The sequence below is a fragment of the Dromiciops gliroides genome, chromosome X (genome assembly GCF_019393635.1).
Source record: "Dromiciops gliroides isolate mDroGli1 chromosome X, mDroGli1.pri, whole genome shotgun sequence".
Taxonomy (NCBI): Eukaryota; Metazoa; Chordata; class Mammalia; order Microbiotheria; family Microbiotheriidae; genus Dromiciops; species Dromiciops gliroides.
Genome location: NC_057867.1, coordinates 64,170,917 through 64,189,303, shown reverse-complemented (window position 1 = coordinate 64,189,303; position 18,387 = coordinate 64,170,917). Strand labels below are relative to the sequence as shown.

The 18,387-nt window shown below is 47.1% G+C and overlaps 1 protein-coding gene across 3 annotated transcripts in view; it reads left to right on the top strand.

Moving 5' to 3' along the window:
- Window positions 1–14,807, top strand: part of GABRA3 (gamma-aminobutyric acid type A receptor subunit alpha3) — a 164,787-nt gene extending 149,980 nt beyond the window's left edge. For all 3 annotated transcript variants that reach the window (XM_043974309.1, XM_043974310.1, XM_043974308.1), the window contains exon 10: window positions 8,102–14,807. In XM_043974309.1, the coding sequence (XP_043830244.1) occupies window positions 8,102–8,440 (339 nt within the window). In that variant the 3' untranslated portion in view covers window positions 8,441–14,807. The remainder of the gene's footprint in view (window positions 1–8,101) is intronic.
- Window positions 14,808–18,387: the final 3,580 nt, after the last annotated feature.

Genomic DNA, 18,387 nt, shown 5'->3' with positions numbered 1-18,387 from the left:
CTCTAACGTGATCTTAAGATCAAAGTTTTAAAACAGGAAGAGACCTTAAATATCAAGTTCAAGCCTCTTGTTTTTGACAGATGAGGCAACCCAGGCATAGAGAGGGAACATGACTTGCTCAAGGTCACACAGGCAAAAAGTGCCCAGGACGGACTAAGAATTCCAGGTCCATTGACCATAATTCCAGTCCTCTTTCCTTTACTTCTAATCATCTTAAGAGATTGACAGTCTCTGGATAATTGTGTCTGTTTGAAACCTTGAAGGGGGACTTTTGTATTCTCTTCAGAGGCTGGATAGGTGGCCATACTGAATATATTGGCTGGGCTACCTAGGATGTCATTGCCCAATAGAATTCACCCTTTTCTTTAGGCTTTGAGGGAAATGTACTGAGCTGGAGACTAGAACCAGGTTGGGGAAAGGTTTGGTGCCCTCCTTCCTGGACATTGGCTTTCTTCATAGTTCCTCTCTTAATTTCTGGGCAGATAAGTGCCAGACAGCTCCTCCATCACCCCGCCCCTCAGCCAATCTCTATTCCAGCCCCGTACACTTACAGAAAGTGCTTACTCTAGCACGACCAGTCCCGTCTTTTTATTAGGGAATCAATTCTGAAATCAAGCTTTGTCCTTGACATTCATTCTGGAGGCTGGGCTTGGGGGACAGCAGTGGGGGTGGGAAGGGGGGAAGCTCATCAGAATGTGCTTTGTGGGTCAGAAAGGGAAAGGAAAAGGAGAGGGGGGAGCAAGATTCTTGACAAAAAGCAAGGTGTTCTCTGTTGCTATAGACTCCAGCCCCAGGGGCAAGTGCTGAGAGGCAAGTGAGCCGATTGAAGCAAGAGCCCTAGTTCAGTAGCTTGAATGTTAGAGCTGACCATCAGAGGTCATTTAGTCCAACATCTGCTCCTAGCACCTAGTAGGACCCCAGTGCTTATTTGTTGAACTGAAAGAGGACTCTGGTGCCCAGATTGCCTGAAATTGCCCAAGGTCATCCAATTAGTGACAAGTCAGTGGATTCGAAAATAAATTCTAGAAAGGGAAGATGGCTCGACTTAGGATTTGGAGCTGTGTTTTCTCTGTGTGTCTATAGGGTATTTAGGGGGCTTTTTTCTGTCAAGGGCCATTGAGTCACAGGGAAAAAACAAGCAATCTCAAGACATATAAATGGAAAGCAAGCTAGTTTTGTTTTTTTACGAGAACTATGAAACATAAACCCCATACGCTTTTGAAAATAAGGAAAGAGGGCAGAAAATGCCATCCAAGAAATAGAACAACACCTACTACAAACACATCCTTTGGTTCTACATCATGGCCAGTTAACGGACAGAAGCAAGAAAGATCAGTAAAGAGGCAGAAGCAGCTTCCCTGTTTGCCAAAGAGGTTTTCTGGCCATTTTTTCTTTTCAATGGAAAAAATACTAACTTCCTTCTTTTGAATTTTGGGGAGTCACATACCATTTAACAGAGGAAAAACATATGTTTTCCTAAAAGAAGATCCCTGTCTTATAGCCATGGTCAGTCAGTCAGCAACCTTTTATTAAGTGCTTGTCCTGTGCCAAGCATTGTGCTAAGTGCTGGGGACCAGATGAAATTAAGCTCCAGGATGGCTTCACCTCATGCTCTGTAGCTAATATCAGTGGAAGAATCTCCAAGAGATGTGGAAGGAGCCAGGGAAGATCATGTGCATTGCTTAGCCAATCACAGAGGTGCTTGACACCTTCAGCCTCCAGGTCTAGAATTGAGCAACTGTCTTGCTTGTCTCTTTGAGGACAATAGGGTTTCTTTGCTGAGCTTGTGCCATATGAGGAACAAATTTCAAATAATGCTGACCATGCCTAGCATTCAAGGAGATTTGAGGCATCCTGTGCTATTGGTGCCTTGGCTATGATCCCACTCTCCATGCTTTTCCATCCTGCCTCAAAAGCAGAGCAGTGTCCACCCTGGAGAAGGGGCATCCTCTGAGTTTTGAGTGTGAATTGGGAATAGCATCAGTCTTTGTTTAGAAGTCCCAGATTCTCCTAGGAGGATGGCGCACTATCTATATACATAACCATAATTCCTTGCAACGCCCTAAAGTGGTATGTCCCTTCATTCCCAACTATAGGAGCCCCCTTTCTGAGCACAGTCTGGGAGTTGCTATGAATGTTCTCTCCCAGAAGCCTCTAGGCTGTCTGAGTCCCTACAGACCAGCTGGATGGCTTTAGGGGATTGGGACTGGGACTCTCTCCCATGTTTGCCTGGCATTTTGAGTCACAGGCCATGTTGTTTTGGTGCCGTCTGGCATAAAAGTTCACTACTGATTCTGTCTCAGCCTTTAATTAGCTCTACTCCAAACAACTGTCAGTAGGAGAGCTGAGGAACAGATTGCCAATGGACAGGGAATAACTCTGGGCTGCATTTTCTAAGTATTCTTCATGGTAAAATAATAACAATAACAACAATAACAGCAGCAACAACAACAACAATCATATCTCCCCACCCCCACCCAAAGCTAGGCTATCTGAGGCAAGGAGCAGACTCCTTGTGGGACCAGCTTGGGTATCAGGGAAGGATCATAAGATTTATCGCTAGCACAGCACAACCACCCTGGGAGGGAGGTTAGGTTGTTGTTCCATCGTTCAGCTGTGTCTGACTCATTGTGACCCCATGGACCATAGCACACCAGACCCTTCTAACCTGAGGGGTTCATCCTTCATTGTCATCTCTTGTAGTGTTTGAATACTTGGGGTTTACTTGGTAAAGGTACTAGAGTGGTTTGCTACTTCCTTCCACTATAGCCTGTCCATGTTTTGTTTTGTTTTTGTGGGGCAATGAGGGTTAAGTGACTTGCCCAGGGTCACACAGCTAGTTAGTGTCAAGTGTCTGAGGCCAGATTTGAACCCAGGTCTTCCTGAATCCAGGGCCACTGCTTTATTCACTGCACCACCTAGCTGCCCCCTAGCCTGTCCATTTTGTTTTTGTTTTTTTTTTGTTTTTTGTTTTTTTTTTGTTTTTTTTTAGTGAGGCAATTGGAGTTAAGTGACTTGCCCAGGGTCACACAGCTAGTAAGTGTTAAGTGTCTGAGGCCGGATTTGAACTCAGGTCCTCCTGACTCAAGGGCCGGTGCTCTATCCACTGTGCCACCTAGCTGCCCCCTAGCCTGTCCATTTTGAGTAACCCTCTCCAGCATAGCTCATAGATTCAGAGAACTATGCAAGCCCCTTTTCCACAAAATGACAGAAATCCAGGAGTTAAGGTTATGTTATCATCACATTTTACAGATGAGGAAACTGAAACAGACAGAAGTTTACTGACTTGCCCAGCATCACACAGATAGGAAGTGTCTGAGGAAGAATTTGAACTCAAGTCCTCCTCCTGACTCCAGGTCCAGTGCTCTATACTTTAATGGATCCCCATTTCGATGTCTTTGGAAGCCAGAGCTTACTAGAGGTCTGGCTCAGTGGAAGATTTATCTACACAGCTCAGTGTATTGGCTGACCAGGGGTATAGTCCCTAGAGAAGCGGAAGGCGTAACAGGCAAACCACATGGATCTTGTAGTCAGCAGAGACATATGAGCAAATCTCTCCCATGACATTTACTAGCTAGGAGACCCTGGGCAAGTCACTACCCCAACTCCCAGTCTTACTTTCCTCCTCTTTAAAATGGAGATAATAGTTGCATTCTCTAGCTTACAGGTATATATTGTAAGGCTCAAATGAGATAACATATGGAGAGTGCTTTGCACATTTCAAAGGCTACAGAAATGTTAGTGATTCTCAGCTCAGGTTCTTCCCAGAGCCCTCTATGCCTCACTTCCTTCTTCTAAGAAAATTGGACAAATACCTCTCTGCAAAAATAAAGCAAGGTCCTCAGGGTGAGAATATTCTGACAGGATAAACCATAGAGTTAGGAGCCAGGCAACTATGTCATCCAAGAGAGTTAATGCGGTGCAGCTGGAAAAGGTGGACTTTGTAGCAGAGGTCCTAGATATGAATCCTACCTTGGCCACTCATTACCTACGTATGGAATCTTCTCCCCATCACTTCATCTCCTTGGGACTCAGGTTTTTCATCTTTTATTTGTTTTTTGTTTTTTTTTTAGTGAGGCAATGGGGGTTAAGTGACTTGCCCAGGGTCACACAGCTAAGTAAGTGTTAAGTGTCTGAGGCTGGATTTGAACTCAGGTACTCCTGACTCCAAGGCCAGTGCTCTATCCACTTCGCCATCTAGCTGCCCCGTTTTTCATCTTTTAAATGACTTTTGATGTCCCTTCCAGCTCTAGATTTATGGAATGGGGGCGGTATCAAGTTTGGAGTAGAAAAGGATTCTGGTTCAGGGTTGAGGGTGTGGGCAGGCTGACTATTTCAAACCCAACAACTTCCTAACAATTCGAGTCATCCAAAGTAGGAAGAGGTGCCCTGGGAGGTCTTCAAGCAGAGACTGAATGAGCACTTGTTGGATGTTATGGAGAAGACTCTTGTCTGGGGGTGGGCTGTATTTGGACATTCCAAGGGTCACAGTGAGTCCTCCACTGGGATGGCCCCAAGGAGGCACTCAAAGGAGATGGGCTAGCCTGTCTCGGGACTGTTCTAGTGTATATGTGTGGGGGAGGAAAGTACACCGCTGTTCCGATGACACATTCTTCTGCCTCCGAAAGAGTGCAGGTGGCCATTTGTCTCTTTTCTTCTCAGGAAAGGGGCATGCCATGCACTGGCATTTGCAAAGCCTTTGGTGGTGAGCCCCTAAAACCTCAGTGCCGCTTATTTGTAAGGCTCACAACTCATTTCCTGCTGGGCTTTCAAACTCCCAAACATCCCAAGTAATGTCATTGACATTTTTAGAAATCAAACTCCCGGAGGGAAGAAAAAAATGCTTTTTTTTTGGTTTGGCATTGGTTTTGCTGCTGTTTCCTTCCACCTTCCTCTGCCACTCACAGAGTAGTGAGGCCGGGATACTGGGAACAGATCTGTCCCTGGTCATCCCTTCCCAACCTTCCTCACCCTTCTCTCTCCACATATCTGCCTCCTCCAAGGTCTTAGCAATCACAAGATAATGCTTCCAAGGCTTGAGCTCCGGGTGAGGGCTGGGGAGAGGAGACAGAGCCAAGCTTTTGCCAAAAGCCCACCAACTGGTGCTTCAGTTTGGTATATAGCCATACTATCTATACCCTATAGACGAGGGACTGTGTTGGAGTCATGAAGCTGACCCCCCTACCTCCTCTAAGGGAAGCCAGGGTCCTGGGCCTGGGGGAAACAGGAATCTGACCCGACTTCATTGGCGAGAAAAGTGGCTGCTGTGGCTGTAGCTGCTGTACCCCTAACTTCCTCGAAGGCCCAACAGGCCTCACACATGCATGAGAATGAGTCTCAGGGGCCAGACTGCTGGAGTGTCCTCTAAACAAGTTGGGTGTAGCATCTTTCTTCAATGGCCCCATACCTAGAGCCAAAGGTGGGGGCCTGGGAGAAGCCAGCTAGTGGACAGTGTGATTGCAGACACTTGCCTTTCAATGAATGGCACTGTCTGTGGTTAGAAAAGGAGGAGATTGGACATGTTTTCTCTGGATCATAAGAAACTGTCAACAGGAACACACGCTCTAGACAGTGGAGAACAGTAATAGTAATGGCTGGCAAGCCCCTTGAGGCTTCCCGCAAGGAAGATACTATAGGTGCTATCGCCCCCACCCCCCAGTTAACAGATGGGGAAGCTGAAGTTCGGAGGGTCTTGCCATGATGAGTGTCAGAGGTAAGATTTGAACCCAAGTCCTTTGCTCTTTCTAATATTACATGCTACCACTCAGAGTCAGAAGAAATGAGAAAAACTGTAAACACTTCGGTATGCTTGTGTAAAGTAATATGAATTCTAGTCACCCAAGTCTCCCCTGGCACACAATATCTATCAGACACAACAGTAAACGTTTAGCCAAGAAAAGGAAAGACTGGGCAAGAGGTAAAGGAGTCATTTTGCTTGGCCCCAGAGGGGCCATGAGAGCCCTGCAAGGTGGGGAACTTTCAGAGAGGCAGACTGTTGCTTGATGTCAGAAGAAGCTGCAACAGGCTGCCTCTGGAGGTAGGGAGGCCCCTCTTACTGGAGCTTCTTCAAATGCCTTCTCATCCGGAATGATATAGAAGGGATGCTTGTTTCAGGTACAAGTTGGACTAAACGGCCCTTAGGGGCTCTTCTACCTCTGAGATGCTGTAAGTTGGACATGATTATAGTATCAAACTCAGCACAAAATGCTATCTGCTCAGAACTTAAAAAGATAAACCTGGCCCTGTTTTCAATCACACAGGAATCTTATCGATTTAGGGCTGGGTCAGCAACTGTCATGAGTACATGTCAGTGGCTGTAAACTGAAATTCAAAATCTGCCATGGAAAGTATCCTCACCATTCACCACCTTTCAACTTTGAAAAAATAACTTGCATTTGACTCATTCATTCATTCATTCATTCGTTTGTTTGTTCATGCAGCCAACATCTACTGAGCACCTACTGATGTATAAGAACCAGTGTGTGGCTCGTGGACCACTTGGAGAACCTCAAAGTTGCTTCTCCCTGGCACCTGGTCCTTTGACCAGTGGGTTTCTTGGGAGAGCAAAGGGGACACTTTGACCAGATTTCCTTTACCCAAATTACCCTCTGCACACTCCAACCCCTACCAAGCACAGTCATAAGGATATGGTACTTGTGAGAAATGTGTCCTTCTGCCCTTTGACTTTGCCAGAGTCATCAGAGAACTTGAGGCCTGTTCCCCAGGCCTTTCAACTGTTTGATTTGAGTAGAAATATACATCTGCTTAAATATCATGTGAGTCAACTATGTGAAATCCAAAGCCCCAAAGCTGGGAATGACATGCCTATGAATTCTGGATTGCTGGAGATAACTTGGGCTTCTTTCCCCAGTTGCTGTGACATTGCTGTTCTTTTTTCCCATGAGGGCTCAGTCTCAGAGTAATTCATGGGCAGCATCAATGGTAGCTTTTGAGAAGTAACCTACTAGGGCACCTGTGCTCTCTCCTGGGCAGAAGGCCCCGGGGAAAGGTAGGTCATTCTTGGACTAAACCAAACCCTTCCTGTTTCTCCAGATTGCCAGTCACCTAAGAAGGTCACCCCATGGGTGTCCATGTATTGCTTTGCAGCATTTCATCCTGTCTTCCAGGACCATCACCCCGGACAGATTCATGACATGGCAAACAATGAATCCATCGACCCAGTAGCTTCCTCCTCACTTCACTGCTGTCCCTCCCTCCCTGTCCCTGCCCCTGAGCTGAGGGCAAGTGCCTGGGTCTTCCTCCCAGATATCCCTGAGCTCTCATCTTATCCCCAGTCAGCTACCCTAGCCACCTTGGCCCACTTCCTATTCCAAGTCATGGCAACCATGTTTTGCTGACCAGGAGAGCCAGGGTTCTCTTTCCCCTTGTATTCACTCATTCAAGCCCGTGGTTAGTGCATCCATACAATCAGAGAGATGAGTAATGTGTGCAAAATGTGCATTAAATAGTCTGAGTAACAATCATCCCCATTTTATAGCTGAGGAAACTGAGGCTTAAGGAGAATAACTTGCTCATTGTCACATAACTTGCAAATGGCCAAGTGAGAACTTGAATTCAAGTCCTTCTGACTCCCAAGTCCAGGATTCTTTCTGCTCCACCATGTTTATTAGACCCGAAACATAGAAACCTGGAAAAAATACTCCATTTGGGAACCCAAATCTAGAAGAACTTGGTTCAAATACTGACTCTGCTACTTGCTACCTGAGAGAGCTTGGGCAAACCCCTCCCATCCAGGCTTCAGTTTCTTCCTCCTTCCAAAGAGATATTTATGGCTCTGTTTAAGGGAGAGAACTTATCTAGACGAAAGTTTGCCCTCTTTCTGGAATCCCCGACTTCTATGCAGTCCAAAGGGCCCTGATTCCTGGATGACATTACATTTGGTATCAGTACACTGCTCCCCATCATGAGTCATCATCCTAAATGTAACCCTGGCCCCTCACTACCATTGACTCCATGACTCCAGTGTCCTACCTTCCCCCTTCTCTCCCTAGTCCTCCCTCTTGGTTTGTACAATGGAAGTAATCGGTCTCTGTTTTGTTCCCCCTCCCCTGTTTTCCCACCCACCCACCCACTCCCATAGAAAAAAGAGCCGATGACCTTGGCCAAGAAAGCAAACAACACCTACAACATCGTGGGCACCACCTATGCTCTCAACATTGCCAAGGACCCTGGACTCTCCACCATCTCCAAGAGTGCTGCAGCCAGTGCTACGGCATCGGGGGCAGCTGTCTCCCCACCCAAGACACCCCACGTGGTAGAGAGTCCCCCTGAAACCAAGAAGACCTACAACAGTGTCAGCAAGGTGGACAAGATCTCCCGCATCATCTTTCCCGTGCTCTTTGCCATCTTTAATCTGGTCTACTGGGCCACATATGTCAACCGGGAGTCAGCCATCAAGGGCATGATCCGGAAACAGTAAAGCCACAGCTCCACACACTTCATTGCCAAGAAGCGTCCCAGGAGACAATGCCGACGGGTCTGCTCTCATTTCCTTCATCTCATAAAGGCTTTGCTTTAGAACATCGGCCAAGTTGTTTGGCTCACTTTGGGCTGTCAACTTCAAGAAATGTCAATAAGGAAACATGCCTCTAACATTGGGAGTCTGCCCTCCATCAGGACCATTTGCTTCTACCAGTTTTGGTTCACCAGCTTCCCCATCCAGCCTACTCCCCTCAGCCCTGCCAATCTTCAAAAGAAAGCCAGTGTGTGCATCCCCATTATTCCTCGCTAACATCCTAAAGTGTACATACCTCTGTGAGTACCCTCCCCCAAGCCCACTCCCCATGGAGTACTTTGGCTGGTCTTGGTAGTACAAAGTGATGAGGCAGCACTTGGTGGTCTAGGCCAGACTCATCAGCCTCATGGGTGTATTTATCTGAGATTCCATAATGAGGATGAACAACGGCTGGATTCCCATACTCTCTCATCTCCTGTTCCTTCTTCTCAAGACTCCCTTCATGCCACAACGGTCATTGTAGGCTACCAGAGCTCCTGGATTATGGGAAAAGGGGGGCAAGAGTGTCTGAGAAACAGTAGCACCCGTTTGTGGGGGCCCTGGCCATGCCCACTTGTTTTCCTGGCCACACCATCTCACCCTGACTGCCCTTAAATATGGCCTTTGTGGAGAGAAGTGACTGACTGCAGCTGGCTGTCCTTGCCCTTCTGCATGCCCTCAAGAAGCACACTGGACACTTCTAGGAAGACAGTGATCTCCCTGGGAGCACTGCTAAGATCCTGAACCTGTCTGGAGGCACTGCTTTGGCTGGTCTTGTTGGCTCCTACAAATATTTTTGTTTCCTCCCCTAATTCTCTCCTACAAATTCTTGAGCAAAAGAATAAAGTATATTTTTTTCAAGAGGAAAAGAAAACCAAGAAAACCACCAAGCAAAAGACTCTCTCCCAAGACAAAAGAAATTCAAAACAATCTCTAGCAAGTCAGGGAGCCAGAAACTCAGGGTGGGGTGAGGTGGCAATCGGATGGATGGGGAGGGCTCTGAAAGGTTCCCTTCTGCCTTGGGTAGCTAAAGCCTCAATGCTCTCATCCAATACGTCCATGACCCAGGTTCTCTGTAGAGACAGGGGGCCAGAAGCCAAGGGGCCTTGTGTAATTTGGAAGGCTTTTCTTGGCAGAGGGCAACCAGCTGGAGGGACAGGCCTCCCCAGAGTTCTGTCTCAGGTTGCTGAAGGCTCCACCTTCTCTAGTTTCTCCAGCCCATTCCCACCAAATCAAACTGCCTGCCAAGATAAGAAGCCTGCTTGCTGTCCCAACTTGTCAAAGGCTCAACCTTCTCTCTAGCCAGCAGCACCCACTCAGACTCCGAGAGGACAAGAAGCCAGAAGCCAAGGGGCCTGTTGACAGCTGGGGAGAATCTCTGTGGAGATGGATCCATCAAATGGATGAACAGGATGACTCAACCTTTTCCACAGCTGTCCCAGTTCCCCATGCTGAGGGTCTCTGGTCTTCAGTACACTGAACCTCCTGACTCAGGCATCGTCATCAAGGCAGCCCCCAAATGAAGCCTCCCCCTAAGGCCCCTCATTTTGCTTCATTGCTCTTAAATGAATAGTCTGCATTTTCTTTAGACTGGGAGGTCCCAGAATGCAATTTCTGAGTTCTGGCTGTCTTTTTCTTCCTTGTCCTCCCCATCCCTTGCCCCTCAACCCCAGGATCCTGGGATCCCCCAGATGAAAAACTGACTTTTACTTTTCCCCAACTTATGGCATCACGAAGGCCAGAAATCCCAATAGGAATAAAAGACTGGTAGGGACAGAAGGGAACCCCGACAAACTGGGGTGTTCAGTGGGAGATGGAATGAGAATAAAAAGTCTGCTTGAAAGCCTACCTAGAGGCCAATCCCTCCCACACTGATTTGGGATGGACTCAGGGCCTCTATTTCAGCCACCCCTCTCTGCCTTCCTCTTTCTGACCAAATTGGGGACAATTTCTTCCTTTCTTCCCGGCCCCTGGCACCCCACTTCTCTCCAGTGAAGCCTATCAGCCTAGGACACCTTCTCCCCATTGCAATCTCAAGGTCTTTCTCCAAATGAGCAGTCACCTGCCCTGCATGACTGGCTGGGATGTGACCTTTTCATTCCCTCCACATTTATCATAGAGGGTCAGAGCCTCACTTGGTTAAATGCCATCGTCATGCATCTTGTGCATACTGATGTGTCCGCAGCCTGCAGGAGACAAGATCCACCTGGATTTCAAGGGAATGTAGGACTCGGAGTGGGAAAAAGCACGAGGGACAAATGTATGCAAGAGGAGGGAGGAATTCTAGGTGGGCAGGAAGAAAACCAGCCTTTCTATTCTCTCTCAAACCTCAATAAAATGAGGAAAGGGGGACTAATGGAAGGCCCTACCTGGATATTCCAATCTTAAGCAGAGCCATCCAGGGAAGCCCATTGCTATCCTCTTCCCTCCCTGAGTCCTCTTATCACTAATTCTACCACTGGCTCCATGGAGTTTTCAGGATTAGAGAATCTTTTGCTTTTAGATCAGGAATAAGTTGTCGGTCCACTTTAAGAGGTGCCACTGCTTGTGGCTAAGGAAGAGAAGATGGTTTTGGCAAGATACAGAATTCAGATAATGGCCAGAAAATTCTAGGAGGAGAGGAAAGACTGAAAAAGGAGGAGAGGGCAGGCACATATATGTGTATCTACCTAAAGAAACAGTGGTTAGGGTTCTCATCCAACCGATGGGACATTGATGCCTTAGATTCCCATTGATATTTCTGTTAATATGGCTGATTATTTGAAAAGACTAATTTGACAAGCATATCTTAAGAACTTATTGTGGCAAGTACTGTGCTAGGTAGAAGGGATACATAACCCAATACAAACATAGGAAGAGGCTCTGCTTGGCCAAGACCGCCGGGGGCTATGGAAGGTTTTTAATTGAGTATCAGAACAAGGAACCAGGCCCAGCCAATATACTCTTTGGTACCCAGAAATCTGGAAAAACAGTGTTAACTCAAGGTTAAGGTCTTACTTAATCTAACCCATAATCAAGGCATAAGGCCTTCCTTGAACTAACAAATGATTATCCTTCCCAATAGAATTGTAAACAAAGCTGTGAGTCCTATATTCTGTCTTAATGGTTCTTCCCAGCAGGGAACTTTATTCTTAGTTGCAACATATGTATGCGGTGTATATGTGTGTGTGTCACATGCACACCTTCAGAGGCTAATGTTCTCAATAGGGTAGACCCCATGGAAAATCAGAATTTCTTTTTGTAGTTGGTTGTGAAGGATAGCCACTTGCTAGTTTAAGACAGATCCTGGTTAATAGGAAATGTTTCCAAGTTCAAAGAGATTGTTATTTACCATAAACACTTTAATGAAAGAAGTTCAAAAGAACCAATGTTAGAGTTGAGACGAACATGTAAACAGGAATTTCTGTAATGGATTGGTTAATTGGCCATCTCTGTTGGAGACAGCCCAAGTAGCTTTAGCCAGGCTACCCAAATGTACATAGGATTAGCATGGAACTAGATATATACAAGTAGACAAAGATGTATATTTGTGTATTTCCTTAGTATAGATGCAGACCCCAGCAACTGACTTGGGTCAGCAAGGGTTTTCTGTCATATATTCATTTGTGAAGAGAGGCTGGGGGAAGGGGGGGGGAACAAGTGAGTATTAAAGGAGGATATCAAGTTTTCTGATGTGAATATGGATTATGAACACATTTTCCTAGTGGGAGTTGTTTGGAACCACTTCAGTCACCTCCTCTGTCATCCCTGCCATCACTAGGATTATTGCGATTGCTCTTAGGGACATTAATATCTGAGATTCTTGAGCTTTGTGTTTCTGAAGAGCTCAGAACAATTACCCATGCCTCATTTCCCCTCACCCTCTCAGAGGGAACAATGAAGCAAGGTGTGGAAGAGGGCTAAATACCATTCCTTCCACTTGAGAGGTAGAGAAACTGAGGTGTCAGAAGGTCAATTGACTTGCTCCAGATAAATGAGATATCGTTTGATCCTTTTTTCTCCTTAGACTTTCCTTATTTTTTTCTTCATCCCTTTCTTCAGCTTCTTCAAAGTCTGAGGCTTTCCCCTGCTCGGTCTAGGCACCTTCCTTACCATATTGCCTCTTGGTCACTGTGGCACGATAAAGCATGCCTCTTCTTCTCCCTCAGGGCTGTTCCTAAGCCGATTTCCATAGCTGGGTCCAACCTTCTCTCACTCATGTATGCTTAGAGTTCTCTCATCTTGGCTTGTTCTTTAAGAACTCCCCGCAGGAGAAAGTCTATTCTGGAGCTTCTCAGACAATGCTATATGGCCATCTCATTGAGTTCAGGAGCCAATTTCTCTCCTTAGCCATGGAAACTTCCTAGATTCCAATTACCCATGCTGGTTGTGTCTCCTCCCACCCCCCACACCTGCATGGGCAAACTCTGGTGTGTCCAGACCTAATTCAGGACATTCTGCCCCTTTTTGTCAGCTCGGCTCCCCAAATTGTGCATGCAAATTTTTTTTTGGCAAACACAGTTCTGCTGTGAGAAGTGTGCTTTGGAAACTGCCATTTACAAAATTTTCTGTGTGTGGCACTGGGGGGCAAAGCCGACAGCAGTGGCCATGCTGAGGCTTTTTATTGATTAATCAAAGACCCGGTTATTCTCAGAGATGCTGAGTGACCCCAGGGTTCAGGTCTTGGAATTGTTCTCAGAACAGTTTGTCCAGTAGGATGAGCTTCACAAGACTCAGACGCTAAAGATGGTGCTGGCTTCAATGACATGGGAGCCACTGGAAAGCCTGGCTGAACAGCTCCTCCTCACTGAGGTCCCTTCCTCATTCCTAACAACAGCATGCCCTGCCCTTCAATAAGGGCTCCCCCCTTCCCCTCCACTAGGCTAGGATTTTGGCTTCCAAACTGTGAGAGCCACTGTTAGGCAACATCCCCACCTTGAAATGGAGAAGGCAACCTGAGCAATCTCTGTTCCCTGGCCACAGGTAATCAGACCACCCCCCATTTTAGTCACCCTTCCCCTTTCTTTTCATAGTCAACACCCTGCCTGGTTGGGTCTCTAGCCTCAGCAGCCCTCAGCAGTCACATCCTTCTCCCCACCTTCAATCAGTCAAAGCCTGAGCTGACCAGATTGTCTATAAGGCAGAAATTAATCTTGTCCCCCAGTAGCAGCAGCACAAAAGGAATGGGGGTTCTCTACTTGGAAAGGAATAGGCATAAAGCAGTTAGCAACAGTCTTGAAAGACCAAGCCCTGGTTAGCTGCTATTAGCCCATCAGCTATTCTGGGCAAGTCCATCTTATTAATATTGGCCTTACTGGACCAAGCTGGTTAGTGTAAACTGAACCCCAATCTAAAAACACCCTAGGTTCCTTTGCCTTCTTATAAATGAAAGATAAAAGGCAAGGCTAGATACCCATAAGATAGAGCTCTTGCCCAATCCCCAGGTGAAAGCACTGACCTGGCGACAATATGAGAAACTCAGCTTTTCTTTTACCAATCTACCCAATGGCTTTGGGTCATCTACCCGCTGACAACAAATAGATGGATCTCCTATCAACACTAATCAACAGATTGATGAACTGGGCACTGAGCTGCGACAAAATGGAAACGGGCCTGACTTGGAGGGAAATCCCCCATCCTATACAGAGATACCATGGAATAGCATGTGTTTATTCACAGTTTCACTGTGACCCTTCATGTCCTGAGCTGTGATTTGGCAGGCCAAGTAACAGGATTTGAAAAGAAAAAAAAGCTCACCAAGACATCTCTTTCAAAAACAAAGAAGTACCAGATGCACGAGAAGGTCTACACCCTTTTCTGTTCCTCATCCAGCATTACCCTAGCAGGACATGTCTCAGGTGAACAGAGGGTTTTCAAGATGGTGGCCTTGGCCATTCTAGCTTGGCATGCCCACACTGGCCTCCACCCAGGCATAACAAAAAACATGCTCCATGAGGCCATGGCTAGGACACACACACTTCCCCCAAATACTCTACGCGTCTGCCTCTGCTAGTTGCCTCCTCTCCTCTTCCTTGCTGTCTATATTGTTTGTGTGCCCTTCCCTATGAAAGAGACCCGGGCCATCCACAGTGGTAATGCATGACAATCCCATTATTCTGAACACTGTGTCTGTGAAGTAATTAATGGTTAGAGAAATGTACACTTTATGGAATGGTGGGGGGGGGTAGGGTTAGTTTATTGAGTGGCTGTTAATGATCTTCTTAAAGGAATTTCTTATGGAAACTGTGACCTTTTCCGCTCTGTAGAATTGTGATTCCCAATGCTTTTGGTGCAATGTTTAATGCCTGTTCAATACAGTTATTTCTGAATTGTATTTCTAGTCTTGGATAGAAAATGTGTCCGCCCGATTTTTAATTGAGAAGATAAATTGAGTGTGGTCTGCACGGGCCCACACGCCTCCCATTGCACCCTTCCCCTTAGCTTTCTCAGCACAGTTAAAGTGAGAGGGAGGAAAGGTACCTGGAGTAAATGGAGACAGATTAGAGTGATCTCAAACAAAGCCTCAATGAAAGCCCAGATGTGACTGGCTGAGGAAGATTGCTCTTGTACAGTAAAGGATTCTCACCTCCCAGAAGATAAAAGAGGCAGGATTCCACAGCTATGTGGAATCAGCTCACTGTCATTCCCATACTTCCCAACACCTATCACTCCAAGGCTGTTTTCCCTTTCAAAATTAATGACTTTCCTGAAGCCTAGTGGGTGGGCAGGGCTGGTGAGGCCTGCCAGTTTTCCAGCTACAGGGTTTGCTAAGGAATGGATGCCCCTGTTCCTGACATGGGAAAGAATTTCCCAGAAAACCATGCTCACAAGGGCAGAAGGATGGGTCAGAGCTTCTTTGGGATGCAGGGGCACAAGCCAGAGGGTATCAAAGTCCAGTCTAGTCCTAGGATTCTCTATTTCTCTGCCCTTTTCTGCCTCTCCCCCACCAAGGCCCCATCTACACACAGGCACTCTTTAAAAACCTGTCCTCCCCCTCCTCCAACAGGCATCATGCTAAATGCCTCCTTATCTTTACAATACAGGAGCTGCCCTCTGCATCTCCACCATTCCTTTGGCCCCTGAGGACTCCAGAGGTTGGGTGGGGTCCTTTCTACACGGCCCCAGCCAGCCAATGTGGGCATGGGAACACTTGGTAATTCTGGATGGATGGGGGTGAAAGGAAGATTGGGGAGAGGAAGCCTATCCCTGAGTTGGCCATGAGGTTGTTGGGCTTCCATGAAAGCACCTGGTGGATCTGAGTTCCATGACTGTGGTCATCTCTTCATGACCCAAGCAAGGGAGAAAAAAGAAAAACTCTTCAATCTCGGGGGGCGGGGTGTTTGATGTGTGCCCTTCCTGACATTGAACTCTGCGAGTTAGGAGTGGGGGCTGGCTCAGAATTGGGAAGCTGCTGGCCTCTGCCCCTTCTGAACTAGACACCTTTCCATCCCTAGATTCTCCATGCCTAATACCTCTCTGCAGGGAACCCTTCCCCACCCCACAAACATGGGTTCCTGATTCCTACCCGAAGCCTCACCAGGGTTTATGGGGGGGGGAGCTCTGCCAGTAGGAACACTTTGCCAGAAAGTCCCAGTCCCAAGCAGGAGTGGGGGTGGCTTCTAGCCACTTGGGCATCCCTGGTGATTATGCCCTTGGAGGGAAGGAAGGAAAAAGCAGACTAGTAAAGGCATACAGGGGGTAATCTCCACTGTGGCCAGCAAGCCACAGTTTCAGCTCAGCCACATGGCTGAGCCTCAGTTTCCTCCCCTGAAAAGGAAGGAGTTTGGACTGGGTGATCTCTCAGGCATCGTCCAGCTCCCTATTCTCAGATCTACTGTCCTGCACTCCCCAGAGATATCTTTGTCCTCTCCCAGCAGGTACAAGGACAGGAGCCCTAGTCCTCATCACCCAGAGTTTTGCTTGACAGCCCTACAGCTTCCTGGGAAGTGCTCTTTCAAAAACAAACACAAGTCCAAGAATGAAAACTTCCAAAAGGCAGACAAGCAAGCTCCAAATCACCAACACATTGTTTTGAAAAAATATGCCCATTTTCATTAAGACTCTTGTAGGTTTTATGCCAGTAGGGTTACAGCTGATGGGATAAATAGATGAGGAGCGTGTTTACCCTCCCAGATCCTCTTCTTTGAAACTTACAAAACATCCCCCGCACCCCCCCCCAGCCAATATGCTACTGTTTTCAAATACATTGTGCACTGAACGTTGGATTTATGTAAATTGATTTTTCTAAAGCCCTGATTGCCAAGCCCAAATGAGAGGCAGCTTGGAATAGTGGGTAGAGCTGGCCTTATAAGAACAACCTCCCTTCTGACACATACTGACTGTAACCTTGGGCAAGTCACCAAAGGACCGTCTACTACTCTAAATTGCAGAGTAGGGGCTGATATGCTTTGGTCAAGGGAACTACCTCACTTGGAGCTCCCTATGTTAATGAAATTGCAAGTCCAATATGAAAAAAAATCCCAATATTTCTGCTTGACCAGTCCCAGCACTGCAGCTTCATCCTGGTGTTCAGTATGATGGGTGTCATCCTATGCTAGGCTATATGGGAGACCATGTCTTTCCCACTTGCCTCTGAGCTTCAGAATTGGGTGCAGCAGCAGACAGATCCACTCTGGGGTGGTGGCAGTGGGAGCCGGGGATGGGGCACTTTAGCACCATCTCTCTCCCAGCAGCACTTGGGGCTGCAGGCATGGAAGCTGTGTTTCTAACAAGGATGGAGGCCTCCAACTCTGAGGGGACTTCTGAAGCCATCTACTCCAATCTGCACCTACAGAGGAAGCCCTTGTGACATACAGGCCTGACTCTGGCCTCTCCAGCTTGTCTGTTCCATACAACACAAGTATTGACCAAGCCCCGGCCCCTACACTAGGCCCTGGGGGCAGGAGATAAAGACAGAGCAGTCTTTGCCCTAGAGGAGTTTATGTTCTGAGAGGCTACCTTATGCACAAGGATAAAGAAAGAGAAAATGTGCACGGAATCAATTCTGCTGACGGTAGAGCAGAGCATGTGAGACCTAGATCCCTGAGGGATCTCCCAAACCATGGAATCTAAGACCTTTCTTTGAACTCGGGATTCCCCGACTCCAAGCCCAACATTCTGTCCTCTGTATTCTACCGACAGGTCTCAAGGAGGAGGTGGCACTCCAACTGAATTCTGGACTGGGGGGTGGGTGGGTGGGGGAAACCCAGCACCTCCCCCAAAATCACATCATGATTTCTGGAAAGCTCTCATTAATCATTGGGCTGTCTTTTAACTGACATCAAGCTGAAATCTTTGCAGCCTCTACCCAGGGCTCCTGGTTCTGTCCTCTGGAGACCAAGCTGAACAAGACTAATCCTTCTCCCACATGACAGTCTTTGAAATATTTGATGAGAGCTAGCATGCCCTGCCTCTCCCCCCACCCCACCCCTACCATGTCATCCCTTCTCCAAGCTAAACATTTCCAGTTACTACACATCCATCTTCATATGGTATGGTTCAAGGCATCACCCTGGTTACCAATCTCGGTGGCGCTGTCCAGCTTCCCAATGTCCATCCTATAATGTAGCCAATTAGAACTAAGCACAATTGTCCAGGTTTGACCAAGGCAGAGTGCCTCAGGCATCTCGCCTCCTTCTTCCTTGGCTAGGCCAAGGCTCTGCCACTCAATGCACCCCTATGGTCATATAGAATGCTGCTGTTGACTCACACTGAGCTTGAGACTCAGTAAAACTACCACATCTTTTACAGAGTAATAGCTACCTTGCCATACTCTTTGCCAACTCTTATACTTGTCACATTGTCACATTGTCACACTACAACCCAAGAGCAAGATTTATACTGATTCCCCATTATATTTCATCCTATTTTTGTTTTGGCCTGTTGAGAAGTTT